This window comes from Capra hircus, chromosome 14 (genome assembly GCF_001704415.2).
Source record: "Capra hircus breed San Clemente chromosome 14, ASM170441v1, whole genome shotgun sequence".
Classification (NCBI taxonomy): domain Eukaryota; kingdom Metazoa; phylum Chordata; class Mammalia; order Artiodactyla; family Bovidae; genus Capra; species Capra hircus.
This window is the reverse complement of record NC_030821.1, coordinates 44828313-44855707: the sequence shown is the minus strand read 5'-3', so window position 1 is coordinate 44855707 and position 27395 is coordinate 44828313. Positions and strand designations below refer to the sequence as shown.

Sequence of the window (27395 nt, the reverse complement as noted above, 5' to 3'; positions counted from 1 at the left end):
CATTGGTCGGTGCTGCAGTGGCCCCGCCTCCAAGTGACCAACTATCGACCAGTGACCGTTAGTGGTCCATTCAGCCAACGGGCGGAGAAGGCAATGGCACCCCACTCTAGTACTCTTGCCTGGAAAATTCCATGGGCGGAGGAGCCTGGTAGGCTGCAGTCCCTGGGGTCGCTAGGAGTTGGACACGGCTGAGCGACTTCACTTTCACTTTTCCCTTTCATGCCTTGGAGAAGGAAATGGCAACCCACTCCAGTGTTCTTGCCTGGAGAATCCCAGGGACGGGGGAGCCTGGTGGGCTGCCGTCTATGGGGTCGCACAGAGTCGGACACGACTGAAGTGACTTAGCAGCAGTAGCAGCAGCCAACGAGCGGCAGAGTGGCGGTTGTCTGGCTGAGTCTGAGGTAAGAGACTGATCCCAGCCTTTTCCCCTCTCCCTTGGGGGCCCTCTAGCCCACGCAGCCTTGGGCCAGAGTGAGAGCTGGGACCCAGGAACAGGCTGGTGGCTGTGTCCTGCCAGGCTCCGGAGTCCTCACCAAGGCCGTGCACTGGCCAGGCCTAGGCCTTGAAGCAGCGATGAACCTCTCCTGCATCCCCATCTCTGTGACCTTGTGGCAGCAGCCGTCTGCCTGGGATGCAGTCTGGGGAACTTGCCCTCTATGTTTGGGCGGCCTGAGGGCAGATTGGATTTTGGGCGTTTGCCTCCCTCAGTGATGACGGCTGGGCAGCATCTGGGGACCTGGCCCTGAGGGAGCCTGCAGCTGAGATTTGCCTCCTCTCAGCCAGGACTGGACTTCAGTGGGGTAGAAGTTGTCTGGGGATCTGGCCTTTCTTGTCAGGACAGAGGATCACATTCATTTGATGGAAGTTTATAGGAACATGGTTACCTGACCTCAAGAGCAAAGGCTCTGCACCAAGACCTTTGCAACAACTACCCACAACCTTACTTCTCTTTTCTTAGAAAAGGGCTTTCCTGAGAGCTTTCAGGGAATTGGGGTTTTTAAAGGCATGAGCCACCTGTCTCCTTGCATAGTCCTGCAGTAAACTTTTTTCTGCCCCAGACTCCGTTTTTGTATTTAGTTCAGTTCAGTCCAGTCGCTCAGTCGTGTCTGCCTATTTGCGACCCCATGGACTGCAGCATACGAGGCCTCCCTGTCCATCATCAACTCCCAGAGTTTACTCAAACTCGTGTCCATTGAGTTGGTGATACCATCCAAACATCTCATCCTCTGTTGTCCCCTTCTCCTCCTGCCTTCAATCTTTCCCAGCAGCAGGGTCTTTTCAAATGAGTCAGCTCTTTGCATCAAGTGGCCAAAGTATTGGAGTTTCAGCTTCAACATCAGTCCTTCCAATGAACACTCAGGACTGTTTTTGTATTATTTGGCCTCATTGTGCATTGGGTGCATGGACTTGCATTTCAGTAACAGTAGGAAGGTTAACTATACATATCACCAGGATTCATCTATTATTCTACAGACTCAGCATTCCACTGGGAAGTCTAATAGCCATTTGGAGCTAGGACTTTTCATTTATACTCTTTTCCACATTTGTTTCTTCCAAAATCTTCCACATGACATTATCCACCTAATTCCTTAGCCCCCAAAGCAGGGGTATCCCTAATTAGCTCTTTCCCTTAACTTTCACATTTATCAATGATTCCATTTTCATTTTCCCCAGAACATATTTTAAAGCCAACTACTGTTTTTTTCTACTGTGCTGCTTGGCTTGTGGAATCTTAGTTCCTCAACCAGGGATTGAATCCTGGCCACAGTAGTAAAAATACTGAGTTCTAACCACTGGTGCGTGTATGTGTTTAGCCGCTGGCCTGTCAGGGAATTCCCCAACTACCTTTTTTATAAATTTAATTTTTACTTTATATTGGAATATAATTGATGTACAATGCTTTGCTAGGTACAGCAAAGTAGTTTGGTTATACATATACAAATATTGATTCCTTTTCAATTTCTTTTCCCATATAGGTTATCACAGAATATTAAGTAGAATCCCCTGTATACAGCAGGCCCTGTTGATTATCTGTTTTATTTATAGAGTGTGTATATGTTAATCCCAAACTCCTAATTTATCCTTCCTTCCTACCTTTCCCATTTGGTAATCATAAATTTGTTTTTGCAGTGTGTGAGTCTGTTTCTACTTTTTAAGTAAGTTCATTTGTATCGTTTTTTTAAATATTCCATATATAAGGGATATGGTATGATATTTGCCTTTCTCTGTCTGACTTACTTCACTTAGTGTAATAAATCTCTGAAGTCCATCCATGTTGCTGCAAATGGCATCGTCTCCTTCTTTCTTATGGCTGAGTCATAGTCCATTGTATTTATGTACCACATCTTCTTCATCCGTTCCTCTGTCAGTGGTCATTTAGGTTGCTTCCATGTCGTGGCCACTGTAAATGATTAAAGCCAACCGTTTTTCACTGTCCACTGCTCACCACTTATGCCATCCTCATCTCTTTTCTCTGGCCTCTGCAACATCCTCTTAAACCGGCCTCTCTCCATTTTAATTCCCTCCCCCATACAATCAGTTCTCACCATGGAGACCAGAGAGATCTTTTGAAAATATAAATAAGTTACATAAGACTATTTTGATTGCTTAAAACCCCCAGTGGCTTGTCACTACAGTTAGAAGAAATCCCAACTTTATACCAAGGCCTCTAAGACCCTTCAAGATGGCCCTGCCTACCTGTCTGATTCCTATGATTCCCACCCCCTATTATTTTCCATTTACATTGACCTATATTATTATTATGATCATTATTTGTATTACCAACATAAGCATAAAACTTACAATTAAATACATTCACATTGCTTTGCAACTATCACCAATTTTCAGAATTTTCATCATTCTAAAGAGAAACTCTGTACCCATTAAAAAGTAACTCCCCATTTCTTCCTCCCCTTAGTCCCTGATAACCTCTGCTCTACTTTCTGTCTCTGTGAATTTGCCTATTATATGTATCTCATGAAACATTATTTGTATATATATGCATGTATGTTTATTTTTGTGGTTTGAACATATCAAAGTCATTGCCACCTCTGAATCTGCATTCCTGATCACAACGTCCACAGAGTTGGTTGCTTCCTGTCACTCACTTAAAGGATACTGTAGTTGAGGTATCTCTCCCCACTGCCACTCCCCCAACTTCTCTGTCCCTGCTCAGTCTCTCTCAGGGCCCTGTTAGATTTCTTTACTAGAGTGTGCATTTATCATTTGTTCATTGTTTCTGTAGTGCCTAGAGCAATATTTGGTGCTAAGAAGTGAATAAGCACACATTTATTATTTACAGTGAGCTATGTGCCAGAGGCAAAATGAATAGAGCCTTCTCTCAAGGCTTGCACTATTTTTACAAAGAAGAATGATGTGTGAGCAAATAACTGTAGTAAACATTTTGAATGACCATTCAAGGATGATCAAGTACTGTGAATGACAGTGTGTTTGTGGCTGTTGGGCTGGGAAGATGTGGAGGAGTCAAGGAAGGTTTAACAGGATTGTTGATATTTGAGTACATACTGAAGGTATGTGGAGGAGTTTACAGACTGATGAGGACAAGGTCATGCCTGTCAGAAGGAACTGCATATTTATGTAATGGAAATCCTGTTAAAGGAGTAAAATGAACTGCTCTGATAGTTCAACTCCAACCAATGCTTTCTCTCGTGATCTCCAGTAGTACTTACTGCCGACACTCAGAGTGGCACTGATTTAATTTCCTGTGCTAACTGCAGTTGCCTGGAATGTTAAGAAGGGTTCTAAGGCAGAGCTCAGGGGAAAAGTGCTACAATGGATTAGCAATGCTGATACATTTGCAGGGGAACCTGGAGGCTCTTATTCTATGCTGGACCTGGTCATTACTTTCTATATTTATTAAACCAAATGTAGAATTCTACCATAAAGATGGTGACTTTAAAGTAATGAAACTATTTTACATTAGTTCCCAAACCTTTGCAAATAAATGAATCACTTATTATATACTGTTATGTGCTTTTTTTTTTGAGTCTTACATCTAATTTTTTTAAAATGTATGGTGGTCTTGTCGTTCTAGAAAAATCTTAGGCTTCCTGATGTAAAGATTAAGCTTACACTTCTATACTCCACCCTGCCTTGTTGTGCTGGCTCAATATTGAGCACCTATAGAGGTATTCTGACCATTTGTCTGATTGGATTGACTTGATGGTTTCATCATGATCAGACCAGCTTCAGACATTAGGAACCTTAACTGAAAGTGGAGAATTGCCCTTACGACAATTGGTCCTGGTGATTCACTGCTTTAACTTGTTCCCAGCTTTACTCCAGGGTCTTGATTGACTTGCTCTGATGGTTTTCTACAAGCTTATCACTGAGAAAGAAGAGACACATTGCACTGTGCTTGGCAATGCATGTGAAAGTGCCCATGTTTCAATACCATGTCAACCTTTTCAATGGTAAGAAAGTGAATAAGTATACTAATTATGCAAACCTTCAAAAATCTAGGTGGAAAAGAAGACAATAAGGCACATAAGTCAATCAGTTAAGAGTTAACCACTATGAACAATTTATTATTTTGATAAATATTCTTTTAGGTGTATAATAACATGTTAAAAACAGTAAAAATGGAATCATATTGGGTATATTGTTGGGTAACCAGCAGCTTTAAAACCTGATAGTATGCCACAAACATCTATATCATTAAATATCCTAAAAATTTATTTAAATGACTTTGAAAGTGAAAAGTGAAAGTGTTAGTCACTTAGTCTTGTCCGACTCTTTGTGACCCCATGGACTGTAGTCCACCAGGCTCTTCTGTCCATGGAATTCTCCAGTCAAGAATACTGGAGGGGGTGGCCATTTCCTTCTCCAGGGGATCTTCGCAACCCAGGGATCAAACCCGGGTCTTCTGTATTGCAGGTGGATTTTTTACCATTTGAGTCACCAGAGGTTTAATGACTTTACATTAATTCAATAAATAGATGGACAGTATTTATTCAGTTGGGTTTCTCTGGTAGCTCAACAGTAAAGAACCAGGCTGCCAAAGCAGGAGATGTGGGTTTGATCCCTGGATTGGCAAGATCCCCTGGAGAAGGAAATGGTAATCCATCCAGTATTCTTGCCTGGGAAATCCCATGGACAGAAGAGCCTGGTAGGCTACAGTCCATGGGGTCGCAAAAGAATCGGACATGACTTAGTGACTGAGAATTAATATTTATTCACTTGAGCATTTTTTAAAATGCTTTTTTAAAAACTTGAGATATAATTGATATATAACATATAATTGATATATAACATTATAACAGTTTCACGTATACGATGTGATTTGATATCTGTATATACTGTGACATGAGCACCATGATAAATTTAGTTAGCATCCGTCACTTCACATAGTTGGCCTTCCCAGTTGGTGCTAGTGGTAAAGAACCCATCTGCCAATTCAGGAGACATAAGAGACACATGGGTTGGGAAGATCCCCTGGAGGAGGGCATGGCAACCCACTCCAGTATTCTTGTCTGGAGAATCCCCTGGACAGAGGAGCCAGTGGGCTATAGTTCATAGGATCGCAAAGAGTTGGGCATGACCGAAGTGACTTAGCACGCACACCTCACATAGGTTACCAAATCTTTTTTCTTATGCTGAAAACTTTTAAGATCTACCTTTTTTTTGAAATTCCATGGCAGTCCAGTGTTCAGGACTCAGCACTTTCATTGTGGTGACCCAGGTTCATCCTCTGGTTGGGGCACCAAGAATCTGAAAGCCACAAGCATGTTCCTCCCACAAGCCCCCAAAAGATCTATTTTCTTAGTAACCTTTAAATATGCAAAATAGTATTATTAACTATAGTCACCATGCTGTACATTATATCCCCATTACTTACTTATTTTATTACTGAAGTTTGTACCTTTTGACCCCTTCCACTCATTTCTCCCACCTTCCACCCCCTGCTTCTGGCAACCACCAGTCTGTTTTCTGAGTTTGTTTTAGTGTGTTTTCTGTGTTTGTTTGTTTTTCAGATTCCACATAAAAGTGAAGTCATATAGTGTTTGTCTTTCTTTGTCTAATTTAGCATAATGCCCTCAAATTTCATCTATGTTGTTGCAGATTTGGGGTGTTTTTCTTTGGTCATAATTGTCCCAGGAATGAGCATCTTTCATCAAGTATTTGTCAACATCCATGATTTGGTGAAATGACTGTTAATATAGCTCATTCTGTGAGAATTTTATTGCAGGGAAAGTCAATTCATTGAATGAGAGATGTTAACATTAATTTTTAAGGGTTACATTTAGGGGCAAATTAAATAAAACTGGTTTAGTCTCTTTCTCCTCCTCCTCGGTGCTTTTATAAGCTCTTCTTGAAATTTCTTATTTAGGAAGATTTGTTTATTAACTCATTCACTCATTCATGTATTCAATCACTTAACATTTACTAGAACTCTACTTGATGTGTATTTTCTATTTTTAACCAGTGGAACATACAAAAAGAAGAGTAGAGAAAAGAAGAGCAATGTAGAAAAGAACAGGTTAAAAAGTGTGAAAATGGAACAAGTAATTTTATGAAAATACATTTTGAGGCGTTCACTCATTTCCACACAATTTAAAGTAATTCACTACCTTCAAACTACATCTTAACAATATAAGGGCAAATATAAGGGCTTCCCAGGTGGCTCAGAGGTTAAAGCGTTGACCCTGGGTCAGGAAGATCCCCTGGAGAAGGAAATGGCAACCCACTCCAGTACTCTTGCCTGGAGAATCCCATGGAGGGAGGAGCCTGGTAGGCTACAGTCCATGGGGTCCCAAAGAGTCGGACACGACTGAGTGATTTCACTTTCACTATAAGGGCACTAAAACACTAATCTATTTACATTATAGGGAGTTTTTTTTTTTTTGTATTTGTACAGAATTTTAAATTTTATTTTACTGTGGTAGGAACACTTTACCTGGGATCTACCCTCTTAAATTTTTGAGTGTACATTATTGTTGACTGTGGGCATGAAGTTGTAGAGCAGATCTCTAGAGCTTAGTCACTTGCTTGACTGAAACTCTATGCCTGTGATTAGTTACTCCCCATTTCTCCTTCCCCTCAGACCCTGGCAACTACTAGCCACTCTCTGATTCTATGAATTTGACTGTTTTAGAGACATGGAATTATGCAGTATTTGTCCTTATGTGACTGGCTTATTTCCTTTCGCATAATGTCCTCGACATTATGTCGAGGTTCATTCATATTGTAGCATATTGCAAAATTTCCTTTTTTTAAAAAGATTAAATAGTATCCCATTGTATGTATATACCACATTTTCTTTATGCATACATCTGTCGATGAACATTTAGGTTGTTACCATACCTTGGATATTGTGAATAGTGTTACAATGAATGTAGAAATGCTAATGTCTCTTCAAGATCCTGATTTCAGTTATTTTGGATAAGTACTCATTGGAAAAGACTCTGATGCTGGGAGGAATTGGGAGCAGGAGGAGATGGGGACAACAGAGGATGAGATGGCTGGATGGCATCACTGACTCGATGGACATGAGTTTGGGTAAACTCCGGGAGTTGGTGATGGACAGGGAGGTCTGGCGTGCTGCGATTCATGGGGTTGCAAAGAGTCAGACACGACTGAGTGACTGAACAGAGCTGAACTGACTCAGAAGTAGGTTTCCTGGATCACATGGTAGTAATATTTTTAATTTTTTCTGAGGAATCTCCATATTGTTTTTTATAGCAGTTGTATCATTTTGCATTCCTGCAAGCAATGTGCAGATATTCCAGTTTCTCCACATCCTTTTCAACTCTTGTCATCTTTCTTTTCTTTTATTGATAGTAGCCAATCTGACTACTATCAAAACAAGAAAAGAGGTGCGAGGTGACATCTCTTTCTGGTTTCATGATTTGCATTTTCCTGATGCTTAGTGACAAGCATTTTTTCATATACCTATTGGTCATTTGCATATTTTCTTTGAAGAAATGTACATTCAAGTCCTTAGCTCATTTTAAAATCAGATGTTAGTTTCAATACAATTGAATTTTTGGAATTCCTTGTATATTTTGGAGATCCACACTTTATCAGATATATGGTTTGCAAGTATTTTCTCCCACTCCATAGGGTGCCTTTTTACTCTGTTGATTGTTTCCTTTTCTGTACAGAAGATTTTTGGTTTGATATAGTCCCACTTGTTTATTTATATTTTTGCAGCCTTTGTTTTGGTGTCATATCCATTAAATCATTGTAAAATCCAATGTTATGAAGTTTTTCCCATTTTCTTCTAGGGTTTTTATAGTTTTGAATCTTATGTTTAAATCTTTAATCTCCTTTGAACTGGCTCTTGTTTGTGGTATAAGGTAAAGGTCCAGTTTCATTCTTTTGCATGTTTTCCCAGCACCATTTGTTGAAGAGACTTTCCTTTAAATATTGTACATTTTTGGCATCCTTGTCAAAGATTTGTTTGCAGAATACATGTGGATTTATTTCTGGGTTCTCTGATAAGTTCCACTGGTCTATATGGCCATATTTTTTACACTATCATACTATTTTGATTACTATAGCTTTGCTATATAGTTTGAAATCAGAAAATGTGATGCTTCCAGATTTGTTCCTCAAATTTAACATCCTTATGGTGCCATACATATGAATTTTAGAGTTGTTTTTTCTATTTCTGTAAAAAAATGTCATTGAGATTTTGATAGAAATGTATTGATTCTGTAGATTGCTTTGCATAAAATGGACATTCTAATAGCATTACTTCTTCTAAACAAGGAAGTGAAGTGAAAGTTGCTCAGTCATGCCTAACTCTTTGCCACCCCATGGACTGTAGCCGGTCAGCTCCTCTGCCATGGAATTCCCCAGGTCAAAATCCTGGAGTGGGTAGTCATTCCCTTCTCCAGGGGACCTTCCCAACCCAGGGACTGAACCCAGGTCTCTGCACTGCAGGCAGATTCTTTACCAGCTGAGCCACAAGGGAAGCTCAATGAACATAAGATTTTTTTAAATTTGTTTGTGCCTTGTTTAATTTCTTTCATCAATGTTTTGTAGTTTTCAACACACAAGTCTTTTACCTTCTTAAGTAAGTTTAATCCTAGATATTTTATAATCTTGGTGATAGTGTAAATGGGATTGTTTTCCTAATTTCCTTTTTGTATAGTTCATTATTAGTGTATAGAAATGCAACTGATATTTTGTATTTTGATATTGTATCCTGTAACTTTACTGAATTTTTTTCATTAGTGCTGACAATTTTTAATGGAATCTTTAGGATTTTCTATGTATAAAATTTGCCATCTGCAAACAGAAAATTTTACTTTTTCCTTTCTGGTGTGGATGCCTTTTATTTTTCTTATGTAATTCATCTGGCTAGGATTTGCAGTACTGTTGAGAGTGAATATCCCTGTCTTGTTCCTGATCTTAGAGGAAAAACTCTCAATTTTTCATTGTTGGGTATGATATTAGCTATGAACTTTCCATATATAGTCTTCATTATGTTGAGGCCATTTCCTCTAATTAAAGTTTGTTGGGAGTTTTTATCACGAAAAGGTGTTGAATTTTGTTGTCTATTGAGATGGTCATGTGGTTTTTATTCTTCAATCTATTAATGTGGCATATCGTTTAATTGATTTTTGTATGTTGGACTATCCTTTGCATCCCAGGTAAAAATGCCTTTTAGTCATGGTGTGTGATCCTCTTAATGTGCTATTGAATTCAATTTGCTAGTATTTTGTGAGGATTTTTGCACGTAAATTCATCAGGGATATTGGTTTAAAGTTTTCTTTTCTTGTGGTGTCTTTGTCTGGCTTTACAATGCTAACCTTATAAAATGAGTTTGGAAATGTGCCTTCTCCTTCATTTTTAGGGGGACAGTTTGAGAATTGGTGTTAATTCTGACCTAAATGTTTGGTAGAATTCTCCTGTGGAGACATCTGGCCCTGGACTTTTCTTTGGGAAATTTGCAGTTGCTGATTCAGTCTCCTTCCTAGTTCTAAGACTATTCAGACTTTCTTTATTTAGTCCTCTGGGGATCTCCTTGGGAAATTTGGGGCTCTAAATGCATAAACCATCTATTCCCTTCTGAGTGAAGTTGAGGGGTAGGGTATCTCTTCCTCATTATGCTAAGCCAGGAGCAGTGTCTCTGGTGAGAGATGTCTTGAACCTCACTACTGACTTGGTGAGTCTTGTTTTACATTCTCTGGGATGCAGGAAACTGTTGGTTGGTTTCTGATTTCTCACAAAGGGAAATTGTCTATAAATTGTTGCTGTATTGGTGTGTTTGTAGGGGGAAGGAAGACTTTATCTGCCACCTGGCTGACTTCACTCTTCTGGGGAGGATGATATTTTTAACTACTCTCAATTTTGCTCATTATAAAATTTTAATGGAAAAGGTAGTTTTGGGGGGGGACACTTATATTCAGAATACTTATTATAAATGACTTAAATTATTTTAATTTTATTGACATTTTCTTTATTTCATTTAGATAACTTGAAATTTCCTATTTCAATACGTTCTGAGCCCTGTATAACATTGAAGGGAAGCCGTGGAACACTCTATCTCTACTACATTCCAAGTAAGTCCAAAATTTTGTTCTTGTAGATCAATTAAAAGGGCTCCATAAATATCAGTGATAAATGATGAAGTTCTAAATGTATGTGCATTAGTTTTCTATTGCTATGTAACAAATTATCATAATCGTAATGGCTTAAAACAATACATATTCTTTATCTCACAGTCTTTGTGTGTCGGTAGTCTGGCCATGGCTTAGCTGTGTCAGCTTTAGAAGGTCTCCCCCAAGGCTGCAGTCACGATGTTGGCCAGGGTTTCTTCTGAAGGCTCAACTAGGAAAGAACCCACTTCTAAGCTCAGGTGGTTGTTGACAGTGTTCAGTTTCTGTCTGGCTGTTGGCCAGCTTTCAGTTCCTTGCTCTCTGGGCCTTTGCAACATAGCTTCTTGTGTCCTTGAAATTAACAAGGGGGACAGTTAGCTAACAAGATAGAAGTCACAGTCTTATACAGCCCAATGATGAAAGTGCCACCCTATTATCTTTGCTATTTTCTATTTTTTAGAATCAAGTCACTAGGCTTGCTCACACTCATGCAGAGGGATTATATATAATGGCATGGTAAAAATGGAAACAATTTGAAACTTCTAACCATCTACTACCTATATCCTTTGTCAGTTATTAGCTATTCAGCTGATAAGTAAAGTTGGGTTTTCATGAGTCAAAGATTTGTATATGAGCAATCCAGGACTTCTTTTTTCCCTAAACGTGAACTTTAAAAAAAAAATATGGTGATGATGATATGAAAAGAAGCAATGCTTTTTGCTTCGTTTTGTGTTATTTCTTCTTTTTCCTCTTTATGATTTTATTTGCTATCATCTTAGTAAAAGTTAATTGGATGATGGTGATAGCATTGGGCTGGATCTAAGGCTCCATGAAAATACACAAAACTTTCTTCCTGGGACTTCTCTGGTGGTCCAGAGGTTAAGAATCTGCCTGCCAACGCAGGAGACACGGGTGTGATCTCTGGTTGGTCAGGCAAGATCCCACAAGCCACCGTGAAACTAAGTCTGTGCACCACAACTACTGACTCTGTGCTCTAGAGCTTGTGAACCCATATGCCTCTAGGGCCCATACTCTGCCACAAGAGAAGCCACTGCAATGAGAAGCCACTGCAATGAGAAGCCCCTGCTTGCCACAACTAGAGGAAGACCACGTGCAGCAGTGAAGACACAGCATAGCCAAAAAATCCCCCCAAACCAACTTCATCCTTTCCTACCAGTCAGTTGTGGCCTGTAAAGATCCCAGGAAACTTCGGTTGTAATCATTGTCATTGTCATTATTGTTTTTCATCATCACCATTATCATTTACATCCCAGCTTATATTTGGAGTTTATACTTTATATAAATAAGCTTAAGAAACATTTATTCCTGAGTTTAGTTCTCCAGCTTATAGGAAAAAGGGTAGTTGAGAATCCAGAAATGATAGACAATAAACTTATGTCTTAATTTTCCTGCATCTAATCATTTAACCTGTATCCTGACACTTTGTTTCTGTATTATTCATTTAAAAATACTGAGTAATTGTGTAGTTTATTTCAAATATTATGGTATGTACTGTAAATTCATTGATAAATAAGACATTCTCTTGACCTTTAAGAATCTCTCAGTGCAATAGGAGAGACAGAGCTGTAGATAATATATTACCATAAATGAAATGATAGCAGTAAGGCTTAGTGGTAGCACAGAGGAAAGAATAATGAACTGTTTGCTCTACTTTCTTAGCCAAGGGTGAAAGCAATAATCTAAACTTATTTTTTTACTGAAGTGTAGTTGATTTACAATATTATAGTAATTTCAGGTGTACAACATAGTGTTTCAGTACTTTTATAAATTATAATTCATTTAAAGTTATTACAAAGTAATAGCTATATTTCCCTGTGCTGTATGGTATATCCTTGTTGCTTATTTTACACATGGTAGCATGTATCCCTTAATCCCCTAACATAATCTAAATTTTTGCCCAATGAAAGCCCTACAATTTCTTCCTCTTTTTCTCAGGTTTTGTTTTCTGGCCTTTGTGGTATTTGTGTGTGTTTGCAAAAGTGATTATTTACATAATGAATGACCTCATTTTCAAGTAAGCCCATTGCCCTTAGACACAGGAAACAGACCTTCCAGATCCAAGTAATAATAATACAACACAGTTTTACTTAGGGTTCTCTGAAACTCAGATACCAAGAAAGAGTTAGACATACAAGGGATTTTTTGCAGGGTGTCGGGGTTGGGGAGGGAAATTCTTATGAACAGTAAAGGAAAGAGGAAGCCAGAGCAGGCAAGGAGAAGATTCAGATTGAGGTATTGGGTTGGCCTAATAGTTTTGAAATGAGAGAGAAGAAAGGAGAATTTGGTAAGATGATCATCAGATTAAAATGAATCCCTGAGACACCCTCAGCAAGGTAAGTGGGGAGCCTTCTGTGTGTCACACGTTTCCCATGACAGGCAGGAGTGGACTGGTTCTAGTGTTACCGTCGTTACAGGAGCAGACTGTGAGCATCTGGTCTCTGAATGAAAGTGCGGTAGCTGGAGGCTCTCTGCCTGCTGCCCTCCTCCTCATAGATTCTTTGGAAGGGAGTTTTGAGCAGTACACCTCCAAGGCCACCACAAATACTTTAATCATTTAGTAGATATGACATTTATGTGTCATTATATTAATTCAGTAATTAAAGTATTATTTAGTCATATTTTTTATAATGCTTTCCTTTTATGACCCGGGTTTCCCTAGAATATACTAGAACATCTGTGTGAAATTGTGGGCCATATTAATAGAAATCAACCATATTTTTGTGGCCCTATCTCTGCTTAAATTCAGTAAGAGCTATAACTGTAATCTTGAACCAAAAATAGGTTAGGAATGGAAATCACTTATTTTAAGACTTCATAGCCTTGCTAATAGAATTGTGTGCCACTATTAACTAATTGACAAATACAGCTGGATCATACACCTTCCTCAAAGTTATTTCCAGAAGTTCCCAAAGTTGTCATAGGTGAGCTCAAAAACAGTCCTCTTTACCGAAGCCCCAAGAGCCACCATGTCCCAGTCTCCCACTCCAATATCCATATTGATATCCCTGACCTGCTGAGGCACGCAAGTGATACTTCACTTCAACCATTGTTCACAGTGACCACAGTGAACTCTAACATGACCACAGTGATGTCTAAGGGCAAGACACTTCTCAAGATGTAAAGTATTGAGATGTCAAAGTAACACTTCCTTTTTTGGAACGACTGAAGCCTAGAATCAGCGTGTTCCACACAGAAATGGAAGAAGGTTCTTTGTTCTGCATCATCATTGGATGCCATGCTACCATGTGCCTTTTTCTCAAGACATCCCCCATGAAAACAGGTCTTCAACTTCCATACACATTCCTGCTTTGAGAGAGGTTCAGGTCCAAGTCCACTGAGTGAACCATGAGGGCCACTATTTGAAACAGACTGTATGATGTTCTCCTTCTCTACATTTAACCCAGAAAGTAGAGAAATGGAGACAAACAAGGAAGTTTGCTGGTACTGTAGGCTCAGAGTAATGAGGACCTGCATTAAGATAGTGGTCCTGGGTTGGGAAGATCCCCTGGAGAAGGAAATGGCAATCCACTCCTGCACTCTTGCCTGGAAAATGCCATGGACGGAGGAGCCTGATAGGCTACAGTCTATGGGGTCGCAAAGAGTCGGACACAACTGAGCAATAATTAATTAATTAATTAATTAATGGGGATGAAAGGAGGCCAGTAGAATTTGCCAGGGAGGCCAGGAGAATTTACCAGAATTAAGAATTCTAGTGCTGATTTGGTAATGAAGATGAGGAAATCAATTTGAGATCTATTGGGGGTGGTAATAAGTGACATTTGAGTAGAGATACTGAATGAGGACAGAGGACAGGTGCTCAAAAGAAAAGTTGAAACCAAACACAGTGATTTAGAAGTTATTACCCTTTGTGGTATTTAAAGCTGGGGAGAGTGTGCAGTGTGAAATTAAGAAGCACTGAAGTTAGAACCCTAAGAAAAATGAGTCAATGGCAGCACCAACACCAAAGGAAGAACAGTGTTTTGAGAAAGGAGGTGACAGTTCTGTTAAGCATAGTCAAGTTCAAGGTAAAGATAGAATTTTTTTTTTTTTTTTACTGCGACTGCAATGAGTCATGGTGACCTTATTAGGAAAATATTTTCCACAAAGGAGTGGTTACGATACTTGTTTTCATTATAAAAGAGATTGTACATCTTGTCCAGTTGGGCCAACTGAATAACTTAGAAGAGATGAGCCAAATGCATTTCTTCCTGGAATTTTCCATGTTCATTGTTAATAAGGAGATTCTTAAGGAAATAATAAAAAGTTGATCTATTTAAGTTGTAATCAACAGGTTCAATTTTATCCTCCAAGAAATCGGTAATCAAAACTACTAAAATGTGGGCATGAATTGATTATGATTATTGTTATTTCCTCTCCCTTCCCTTTCTTTTGAATCTCCTAGTGGAACTGTGACAACAATTGGAAATTTTGTATTTTTAGTTTGATCGTTTTCTCGAAAGTATAGATTCTTCTATTGTTTGGCATAGCACAGATAATTCTCACTGTGGAACATTCTATTTGATTACAATCGACTAGTGGGCCTCTCAGAACTACAGTTTTCTCATCTACAAAACAGGATAATGATATCTATATTACAAGTAGTTATGATGATTAAGTGAAATAATGTAGGAAAAGCACAAGGCATATTTTAAGTATACAGTCAATGTTGGTTATTAAACATTTATTAAAAAATACCTTATTTGAAGGGCTAATGAATTTTTTTCTCTTTAAGGAAGAGATATAAGGAGCTTATACTTCAATATCTATCTATCTACTAAGCACATGAATTTCCCATTGCGCAAAGAAGTTATTTGCCGAGGATATGATGATGATTTTTCCTTTTGCAGAGCTCTGAAGGGAGGTAAGCATTCAATTCACATTACTATCAGAACAGAATATAATGTCTTATGAGAGTGCTGTGAAAATTAAAAACTCTAAAAATGTGAAGTTCCTTTTTCTAATAATAATTCTTCATTTCCACCCAATGTTTTTCTTTTAACAGCTTAAACAACATTTTACAATTAAGTTATTGGATTATTATTAAGATGACACTTATTTGGGTGTGTTTGAAGAGATATTGAAATTTTTACCTTATTTAGCTAAACATTGTATGTTAACCCTTTGTTATGGCTCTTGTTTTCTAAACATTGCATTTATTATTTTTCATAAAAACACAGTAGCTTTTTCTATGCAGTTACATTGATTCCTTCAATGTCTTTTCTCCCTCTTTTCCACCTGGAGTTATTCACAGAATCATAAAATTTCAAAGTTTAGGACCTTAAAGATCACTTATTGCAAACCTATGAATTTTTCCATAATAATTTTTAAGGTAGTATTTTAAATAGTTAAAAAATTCTATATATTATATTTTCACATTACTAAAAGTTGGAAAGCATAAACAATTAGAAAAGTCTACCCCAGGTTAGGGAACTAAGATCCCACAACACAGCAGCATGCCCCCTTCCCCAAACAAAATGTTTTTAAGTGAATCAATCTCTTGCTACACAAATGAAGCTTTAAGATAGCTTAACCATCTCTCCTCATCTCTAACTTGTCTGCCACCCCCAACCCACATACAGATTGTGAAACTGGCATTGTTATGAGTCTGGGTTCAGAGTATAAAGACCTGAGCCAGTGTCCCAGCTTTTCCGCTGACCAGCAATGTGGCCTTGGGTGTTATTTAACTTCTCTCAACCTCACTTCCCTCCTCTGAGAAATGGGGACAAGGAAACCAATTTTATGTGGCTTTAAGGATAAAATTAGGAATCTGTGTTTAAAAAAAATTTTAGTAGCGTGCTCAGTGTAAGAATTCAAGAATTATGGTGATTAAGTGTGCATTTTTGTTCCTGACTTTATAGTCCTGTCATTTTTGTAAGCGAGGAAACCAATGTCTGCAGTGGTTCAGCAATGTGTCCTTGGTCTTCTGGAGATCTGGTAATGGAGTAGCCTCTAAGAACTGCTCTTCCACTGGACCATACTTTCTTTCTCTCTGAAAGAAATCCCTGGGAATTCTCTGGTGGTTGTGTGGTCAGCGCTCTGCACTTCTACTGCAGGTAGTGTGCATTTGATCCCTGGTCAAGGAACCAAGTTTCCACAAGCTGCATGACATGGCCAAAACCCACCCCCCACCCACCCCCCAAAAAACACCAAAAAAGCAACAATGACAACAAAAAAGCGAAAGATATTCTCTTGGCAGATTACTGTTTAAAAAGTGTCCTTTTCTCTCATACAACAGTTTTACAGTTACTTAATCTCTGTGGGATTATGTTGACATTTATATGAATTTTCAAAGTCTCACTTTTTTATGATTGAAAATGTATCAGACTCAACCCAGACTGCCTGCTTCTTCCCACTTGCCCTCCCTTCCTTCCACAAACATCTGCTGAACTTAATCTGAGCAAATCATGATTTCAGTTGGTGTCCATCCGTAGGTTCTCTTTCTTCGGGTCACCTTGTTCTGGGAAAGATAGTCATGGTAACAAATGTTACAATGAAATGTCATAAATGCTAATAGATTAGATGCTCTTAGTTTTAATTGCATAGTTATCAACTTACTGTGACAGGAGAACTCAAGAGGCTTCAGAGACTATTTTATTAGAGTCTTAAATCTAAGAACCCTAGAGAGTAAGGAGAAAGGACATTCCCTGAGAAGAAACAGCATACGCAAACTTGTCTAGCCAGGAAAGAATATAGTTTATTTGGAGAGTAGCTTTTTCAAAAAAGTTTTTATTTAATTATTTGGCTGCACTGGGTCTTAGTTGTGGCATGTGGGATCAACTTCCCTGACCAGGGATCAAACCCAGGGCCCCTGAATTGGAGTCTTAGCCACTGGACCACCAGGGAAGTCCCTGGAGAGTAGCTTTTTTGTAGCTCGAGCAGAATGTATCTGTGGGAAATTGGAGATGAGCCTAGAAAAGGGGCCAGGGTAGTGTAAACCATGGGTTAAATACCAGTCTGAATCTTGTTGTTAGTGGGTAGGGGTGACCCAACAAGGTTTCCATTTTTGCAGATAACTAGTGTCCCTGTGGAACTGTTACCCACGATAAGAGGCTAGGCAGGAAATTTGGCAAATCTTCACTGGGGCCCCTGCTGCAGCCAGGGGAAGTGAAAATAAGTAACAAATTTCTTTGCTCACTCTCTGAGGAGGGGCCAGCTGGTTCCTTATATGAACTGAGAGTAGGAAGATACCCTGGAGAAAGAAATGGTTACCCACTCCAGTATTCTTACTTGGAGAATTCCATGGACAAGAGGAGCCTGGGGGGGCTACAGTCCATTGGGTAGCAAAGAGATAGACATGACTGAGCACCTAACACACCAGGATAGGACAGAGGAGTTACTTAGGTAGTTTGCCTACTCCTTTGGTGGTGTTGAGCGCAGGGGACAAAAGTGCAATACCCTATTTTTGCTCCCAACATCCTGTTTTTGCTCCTGGCTCTTCAGAAATGGCAGTTGGGTTTTTTGGCCTTTTTGTATCCTATTGTGCATAATTTGCCCCAACTGCGCATGCTTGCAATTGGTTTTAGTCCGTTATAGTTTCTTTCTGTTTTGTTGCTAGAGGAGACATTTGTCCAGGTGTAGATACTATAGCAAAGGTTCCCAGGTCCCAGCCTGTCTCAGAAGGAGGTGGGTTTTGGCTGAGGTAAGAAACTTGGATGGAAGGAAATGCAGCTGGGAGGCTGTGTCAGGGACCATGAGGGAGGCCCTGGGAGTAAAGAGAAGGAGATGAAAGAGAGTATTTTGGGAGACAGGAATGGTGGGACTGCTGACTGATTTGATGTGGCAGGTAAACATCAAATAAACCAAGAACTGCTCCAGGGTGTTGATTGGATGGATAGACGTGCCATGATTGGAAATGATGTGTGTAAAAGGAAGGGACAGATTTTTAAAGAGAGAGATAGTGGGTTCTGGTTTGGCATGTTGGGCTCAAGGTAATTTGGGAACATTCAGATAAAGAAACTCACTTGGCAGCTAAGTACATGAGCCTAGAGATCAGGACATTCTGATTTAAGAAGCATTGATGCTATCAACAGACCTTCGAAATTTCGCAAATCAAATGAGTAAGGAACATACTCAATGACTTGTTGTTGTTACAAAGGTCATACATTTTTAGGATGTGATACTTAGAGAATATGGGCAAGTGAATAAACTGTGGAAAATTCTTAAAGAGATGGGAATACCAGACCACCTGACCTGCCTCTTCAGAAATCTGTATTCAGGTCAGGAAGCAACAGTCAGAACTGGACATGGAATGACAGACTGGTTCTAAATAGGAAAAGGAGTACGTCAAGGCTGTATATTGTCACCCTGCTTATTTAACTTATATGCAGAGTACATCAAGAAAACACTGGGCTGGAGGAAGCACAGGCTGGAATCAAGATTGCTGGGAGAAATATCAATAATCTCAGATATGCAGATGATACCACCCTTATGGCAGAAAGTGAAGAGGAACTAAAAAGCCTCTTGATGAAAGTGAAAGAGGAGAGTGAAAAGGTTGGCTTAAAGCTCGACATTCAGAAAACTAAGATCATGGCATCCGGTCCCATCACTTCATGGCAAATAGATGGGGAAACAGTGGAAACAGTGGCTGACTTTATTTTTCTGGGCTCCAAAATCACTGCAGACAGTGATTGCAGCCATGAAATTAAAAGACGCTTACTCCTTGGAAGGAAAGTTATGACCAGCCTAGACAGCATATTAAAAAGCAGAGACATTGCCAACAAAGGTCCGTCTAGTCAAGGCTATGATTTTTCCAGTGGTCACGTATGGATGTGAGAGCTGGACTGTGAAGAAAGCTGAGCGCCGAAGAATTGATGGTTTTGAACTGTGGTGCTGGAGAAGGCTCTTGCTAGTCCCTTGGATGAGAGGAGTTCCAACCAGTCCATCCTAAAGGAGATCAGTCCTGGGTGTTCACTGGAAGGACTGATGTTAAAGCCGAAACTCCAATACTTTGGCCACCTGATGCAAAGAGCTGACTCATTTGAAAAGACCCTGATGCTGGGAAAGATTGAGGGCAGGAGAGAAGGGGATGACAGAGGATGAGATGGTTGGATGGCATCACTGACTCAATGGACGTGGGTTTGTGCGGACTCCACGAGTTGGTGATGGCCAGGGAGGCTTGGTGTGCTGCGGTTCACGGGGTTGCAAAGAGTCGGACACGATTGAACAACTGATCTGAACTGAACTGGAAATAAAAATTACACATAATCTTTCCACTTCTTACACATAAATACACACACACACCCCTTCATTTCTTTAAAAAACACATTTTTGAATAAATAAATGGATATTTCAAAGGCATTTTAAATTTAATGTCTGTTAGCCCTGTTTTTAGGATTTCGCTAGGGTTTCTGTAACAAAGTACCAAGAATTGGATGGCTTAGAACAACAGATTATGGTCTAACAGCTCTGGAAGCTAGAAGTCAGAGACCGAGGTGTTGGCAGGATTGTGCTTCCCCTGAAGCCTCTTGGTTAGGAAGTATCTGCTCCAGGCCTCCCTCCTAGCTCAGAGGGCCCGAGGAGATTCTTGCCTTGTAGATGACCATCTTTCCCCTGTATCTCCTTGTGTGGTCTTCCCTCTATACATGTTGGTCTGCATGTCCAAATTACCCCTTTTTATAAGGACACTGCTGCTGCTGCTGCTAAGTCACTTCAGTCGTGTCCAACTCTGTGCGACCCCAGAGATGGCAGCCCACCAGGCTCCCCTGTCCCTGGGATTCTCCAGGCAAGAACACTGGAGTGGGTGGCCATTTCCTTCTCCAATGCATGAAAGTGAAAAGTGAAAGTGAAGTCTCTCAGTCGTATCTGACTCTTTGCGACCCCATGGACTGCAGCCTACCAGGCTCCTCTGTCCATGGGATTTTCCAGGCAAGAGTACTGGAGTGGGCTGCCATTGCCTTCTCCGTATAAGGACACAGTCATATTCAATTAGGACCCACCTTAATTACCTCATCTTAACTTGACCATCTGCAAAAATCCTATTTCCAAATAAGTCTGTGTTCAAGGTACTGGGGGTTTAGATTTGAATATCTGTTGAGGGGACACTTTGCAACCCATAACACCATCTGAGGCTTGGGTCCTATGTGCTGCATAGTTGCAGGGAAACCGGGACTGGACCACCAGTGAGCTAGGTGGATACCTTTTGGGAAGAGCAGAGAAGAGTCTAAGCTGAGGTTCTGTCTTCCTTTTCTCTGACTCTGCCTTGTTTCTGTCTTGGCTTCTTCAAGAGGCTTCACATTACCTCCCTATAAGAGGAGAATGGGAGATATGTCTTTCTTGGAAAGAAAAACAGTTGAAAAAGAGGGCTGCCCCACAGAAGAGGTTAGAGCTCCTTCTTCTCACCTGACCTGGTAGACATTCAGGCAAATTTCCCAAGTAGAAATTTGGGAGTTACTTTTTTTTGGCTGCACCATGCAGCATGCAGATTCTTAGTTCCCTGACCAGGGATCAAACCCATGCCCCCTGCAGTGGAAGCACGGGGTCTTAACCATCAGAAAAGTCCCTTGGGAGCTACTCTTGATTTCTTCTTCAAACTGTAGTCCCATCCATCACTCTCTCTTACAAAGTTGGCAGTGTTCACTTCACAAGCAGGGCCGTATACTCAGGAGGCCTTCACATTTGGGCTTTACTATTCTGGGATCGCAGTCTTGAGATTCTTAGCCATTTTATCTTTGAGTGTGTGTTTTGTATACAAAGTGTGATGGGACAGTGGTATATGTGCCCACCTACCCCGGACAGGTTCTTGGTTTCCTGCTGTTCACTGCCCTGTTAGCACCCTGGTCCCTTCTTGGCATCCCCCATCTTGTCCCATCTGGTGGCACCTGTTACCCTCTACCCCTGGTGGAGGCCTGGAGCTGGGAGGGTCAGGGTCAGGCACGGTGTCCTGCAGTGTCTGGGGTGAGGTATGCAGTGACCATCCCACCTGGACTGGCCGCACCATGGCACTGTTTAGTGGGTGACTAGATGAGGACCAGACAGTCTCCCCTACAGCAGGTAACTTATGGAGGTATTTTATGGAGGTTGCAAAGCCTTTGAGGGTCATGTGTGGGTCTGCAGGCTTGTGGTAGAGAAAGATGCCTGATTTGGCTTCCCTGCCCTCCTCTGGAGGAGAAGGCAATGGCACCCCACTCCAGTACTCTTGCCTGGAAAATCCCATGGACAGAGGAGCCTGGTAGGCTGCAGTCCATCGGGTCGCAAAGAGTCAGATACGACTGAGAGATTTCACTTTCACTTTTCACTTTCATGCACTGGAGAAGGAAATGGCAATCCACTCCAGTGTTCTTGCCTGGAGAATCCCAGGGACGGGGGAGCCTGATGGGTTGCCGTCTATGGGGTCACACAGGGTCGGACACGACTGAACCGACTTAGCAGCAGCAGCAGCCCTCCTCTGGAGAATGAGGCATCTGGCAGCAGCAGGGGGATCCTGTCAACTAGTTGTCAGGCCCACAGTTTGCACAGGTTTCCCCTACTCTCACGCCATCTCCCATCATTATGGAGCAGCCCCTGGGTGTCTGCGAACTTCTACACTTAGCTTGTGACTGGTGCAGAGAACATTGCCTCAGATTCTTCTATGCCTGGAGGACCTTCTCAACCTCCTTCTGAATTTTCTGAGTCTGGCTTGTAACAGTTTCTTCTGACCAGCTTCAGGCACTTTCTGGGGATGACCCATGAAATACAAATTGTGAAACTTCAGTGATTCTGCCTTGGAGTTAAATGCTCTGATATTTGTGTTTACAATTGACATTATACAATATAATGAGGAATGGTAAAATTCATGCTAATAATTTAAAATTTTGTTTTATTTTGAATAGATTAAATAGCAAATTAAAACTATGGCAGTAACTGTAGTTAGCACTGCTCTGTGGTTTCTTTGTAAGTTGCTAAGAGAGTAGATCCTGAAAGCTCTTATCACAAGGGAAAAAAGACTATTTTTGGTTTTATGAGGTGATGAATTACTGTGGTAATTATTTAGCGCGGTGTGTAACTTAAGTTGTTATGCTCTACACCATAAACTTCTGTGCTGTGTCAATTACATCTCAGTAAAACTGAAAGAAAAAAAGATTAAAAAACTATCATGGCAAATTTAGAGGGAGAAAGACAGACTGTGAAAGAGGGGAAAAAGTTTATATTTTAGTATCTTTAATGGATGTTTCCCCAGCTTTCTAAATAAGTGCCCCCTCCCATTTTCCTTCTTTTTAAAAAATATGTTTAGTTGGTTATTTGGCTGTGCTGGGTCTGTTGTGGCCTGTAGAATCTAGTTGCCTGATCAGGGATCAAATCAAACCTGGGCCCTCTACACTGGGAGTGGAGTCTTAGCCCCTAGACCATCAGGGAAGTCCCTGGGTCCCTATTTTCAGTTTGTGCTTAGCCTTGCAAATTATGTAACTGGTCTTAGAGCCAAGTATGCAGGGACCAGGTAGTACCAAGAGCTGGAAATTCTGAAGTGACCAAAGCACAGCCCCTGTCCTCATGGAGTTTGTAGAGCAGTGGAGGAAATAAGATGGTCACTAAGTCATGAAAGAAGATAAAGATGAAAATGAAATAAGGTTCATTTTATAGTACGTGCTCTCAAGGAAAGCAGCAGGATAACTAGGTAGAGCGTGATGAAGGAGGTTACCTGGGGTGGAGGTCATGAGGGGTCTTTACCTCCTGTCTCTTCACCGTTATCACTGCCTCCTGGGCTCTGACTGGTCTCCCTGACTTTCAGTGTCCCCTTAAATCCAGCTACTGCACAGTCATGTGACTCAACTCTCTGAACAAAATCTGACTAATTCACACCCTTGGTTGTTTCCCCATCACCACCATTCTCTTCCCGTGGAGTCTGAGTCAATTTGTGCTAACTTCTTCAATTTTACTTCTTCGCACTCTTGCTGCTTCTTTGCTTTAATGACACTGAGCCCCTTTCAGGCATACCTGTAAACTATCAGAATATTGATTTTCACCTTCCTGCCTTTGCTCCTCTTTTTCCAACCACCTGGAATATACCCCCTACTTACCTTCCCATCTTTTATGTCAGTTCAGTTGTCATAATAACATTAACACCAATGAGAATATTAATAACATCATTGATAATATTAATAACATCATCATTATTATTCACAAGATGGGGGTTGTAGAAAGGAGTAACATTTAATATGATAATAACATTTGAATGTTAATAATATTTAATGAGACATTGTTCTGAGCACTTACATGTATTAACTTCTATAGCTCTTCGTCTACAAAGAATGTCACGTGCCATATCAGTAAACAGAGGATATTGTGGCCATTAAGCCATCAGCCACTGCAGCTGCTCCCACCCCTTCCCTCTAAAGTAGACTGTGAGGGGATTGAGGATGGAGAGAACAAGATACTGGCCCATGATACTGGCCCTCAGATCTAGGGCATATCTGAGGTACATATCAGAGGAAAGATTCGATGAGCATCTTCCCATACATAGAAAAGTGCTAAATTCATGAACCTGAGATGTTCTTTAATAGGAACATCTAGATTTTCTTTAATAGGAATCTTTTGATGTTCCAACTACCTCAGCTATTTTTTTTTTTGCAAGAATTCCTATGTATTCTGGCTCCTCTCTTATCTCTTTGGAGCAGTCCCTCTGAGCTATCTGAGAGGCTGTGTTTTGGGCTTAAGTCCTCAGTATGTCTACCGTATAAGATATAGTTCTCAACTATAGGTTGTGCATTTTTTTCACTCGACACCCTCAGTAATCTTATGAAATAGACATTATTATCCATTGTCATTTCGCTGAGGCACAGACAAGTTAAGTGACTTGCCCAAGGTCATATACTGAATAAGTAGAGGAGCTGGGATTAAAATTCAAGCAGGTCAGGCCCCAGAAGTATCACTCTTAGTCAAAAACTATCCTGCCTTCATCCTTACTGCATCTTTTCATTGCACAGTGAATTTGTACTGGTTTATTTGCATGTCTGTGTTCCAGGAGACTTTAACTCTTTGAGGGGAAGGATGGTATTGTACTAATCTTGTCTCCCCAGTCCCTGGTGCAGAGTAGGCTTTCAATAAATATTTGTTGAACGATTAAATTTGAATTTGATTAATCTTAAATGAAAGATCCTGAGATCATTAAGATATGGTCACTTTACTGAATTCAAGAGCCAATTTTCTCAAGGTATGAGCACCCCTAATAAGAATACTCCCAGAAGCAAATAAATAAATCCTTACTTGGGAAAAAGAAGGTATAGATGCAGACATTATTCAATCATTTGCTATTAAGGATTGTCTTTAGCCAACTCAGAGAACAGTAATCATTATAGTTTGTATTTGGCTATTTTTATTACTTTAAAAAGGATTTTTGGGGCTTTCCTGATGGCTCAGTGGTAAAGAATCTGCCTGCCAATGCAGGAGATACAGGTTCAGTTGTTGGTCCCAGAAGATCCCACATGCTTCAGAGCAACTAAACCTGTGCCCCAAAACTATTGAGCCTATGTTCTAGAACCCATGTGCCACAGCTGCTAAGCCTGTGTGTGAATTACCGAAGCCTGCATGCTCTAGGGCCCATGCTCTACAATAAGAGAAACCACTGAAATGAGAAGCCCATGCACCACAGCTGGAGAGTAGCCCCTGCTTTACTGCAACTTGAGAAAAGCCTGTGCAGGAATGAAGACCCAGCACAGCCAAAGATAAAAACAAATAAATAAAAAAATTTTAAAAGATTTTTGGTCACTATTGCTTTTGTTAGAGATTCAAAGCATTTTTCTTTCTATCCCTGCTCTTTAAGTTCACTCCTTTGTTGTTTCTGACTGGATCAGTGGTTTTCCCCGAATTTCTGTTTCCCACAGCTTCTGTGGGGCCAGGCCCATGGCTATGCATTTCAACAGTGACTGCTTTCCTAGGCTTCTCAGCGGTGGGGTTGAAAGGAGCTTTGATATCCTGGCTGTCTCCCAAAACTCTCCTCCACCTTTAGGAAGATTTTTCTTTATCATTTCCTGCTGAGAAGCAGCAACAATAAACATGCACACATGTAACGTGGGATGAAGCATATTAGCGCTAGCTTGTTCATCATTCATTCATTCATTATTGAGACCAGTGGGCCTTACAAGTTTGTGTCCACTAGGGAATGAGATACAGGCTGATACTGAGAGGGGCTCAGGGTGGCAGAGGAAGCCACAGGGCAATCATAGACAGGGGATAAGATTCGTTATTTCTCTACAATTTTTCTTGGATTACTTTTGCCAGTAGTAAAATTATAAAAGGTACATATCATACTGTGTGTGTGTGCCAAGTAGCTTCAGTCATGTCCGACTCTTTGCAGCCTTATGGACTGTAGCCCACCAGGCTGTTCTGTCCATGGGATTCTCCAGGCAAGAATATTGGAGTGGGTTGCCATGCTCTCCTCCAGGGGATCTTCCTGACCCAAGGATTGAACCTGTGTCTCTTACATCTCCTGCATGCATGTCATACTACAAAAAAACAAAATTACCTAACATTGGCCAATAACTTTTTGCATTTTGGTTGCAGAGACTGTGAACACAACAATACAATTCTCCTTCAAGGGAATACGATTTTCTAAGGTATTGTTCAAGTTGTTTTGTACTTCTTTAATCTTTTGTTGTAACAGATGTGTTAAGAATTTGAAAAAAGCAATCCACAACTTCTAAAAATATTGATTCAAGATTAAGATGTTCAAGATTTTTTTTAACTTTTTTTTATTTTGTATATTTTGCTATTTATTCTTTCTGTAGAATATGGAAAAATAGAAAACTTACACCAAAGGAAACCCTTTTTTTAAAAATTAATTTTATTTAATTTTGGCTATGCTGGGTCTTTGTTGCTATGCAGGCTTTTCTCTAGTTGCAATGAGCGGGGGCTACTGTCTAGTCATAGTGTGTAGGCTTCTCATTTTGGTGGCTTCTCTTGTTGTGGAATATGGGCCCTAAAGCAGGTTTCAGTAGTTGACACCTGTGGGCTTGGGAGCTGTGGCACACGGGTTTAATTGTTCCATGGCATGTGGGATCTTCCTGGACCAAGGATCAAACCCATGTCTCTGGCACTGGCAGGTGGATTCTTTACCACTGTGCCACAAGGAAAGTCCAAGAAAAGTCTTTTTAAATTCCGACACACGTTGCTAAAAGTAATGCAAATGCTCATTGTTAATATGATGAAAATCTTTGGGTACAAGCATTATTGTGACCATTGTGTGTAACTCAGTAACTGCCTCCATGAGTAATAATGATGGGCAATTTTAGATATTTGCATTACAAGTGCAATGAAACTTTGTACATTTCACTTTTGGTTAACTATTTTAAAATAAACATTAATAATACATATTTTGTTTCAAATTATCAATATTTCTAATGTTTGAAAATTTTGTAGGCTAGTCTAGAAAACTGAGGAAGTATTAAGTAGCTTTCTGCTAGTAAGACAAAATTCTTATAAAAGTCTTACAAGATAGAAGCATCTAACATTTTATATTACTTGTATTTCATTTTAGGGACAATACAACTGTATTACAGAAGCCATCGAGGGGAACACTGAAGAAAAGCTCTTTTGCTTGAACTTTACTATCATACATTACCCTGATTTCAATTAGAATAAATCAAGTATTTGCTTTTATTTTTCGAAAGTTTTATTCTTCACTTAAAATATTTTTTACACTGTGTATTTGTTTGCTAGGTCTGCCATAGCAAATACCACAGACCAGGTGGCCTAAACAAGATTTATTTTGTTCTGGAGGCTAGAAATCTGAGATCCAATTGTCAGCCGATTGGGTTCCTTTTGAGGCCTCTCTCCTTGGCTTGTAGATGGCCTTTGTCTCCCTATGTCCTCACGTCATCTTCCCTCTGGGCATGT

At 40.2% G+C, this 27395-nt stretch overlaps 1 protein-coding gene across 1 annotated transcript in view; it reads left to right on the top strand.

Moving 5' to 3' along the window:
• Positions 1-27158, top strand: part of LY96 (lymphocyte antigen 96) — a 32582-nt gene extending 5424 nt beyond the window's left edge. The window contains exons 2-5 of the mRNA XM_005689073.3: positions 10443-10532; positions 15322-15450; positions 26064-26116; positions 27037-27158. Of these exons, the coding sequence (XP_005689130.1) occupies positions 10443-10532; positions 15322-15450; positions 26064-26116; positions 27037-27135 (371 nt within the window). The 3' untranslated portion in view covers positions 27136-27158. The remainder of the gene's footprint in view (positions 1-10442; positions 10533-15321; positions 15451-26063; positions 26117-27036) is intronic.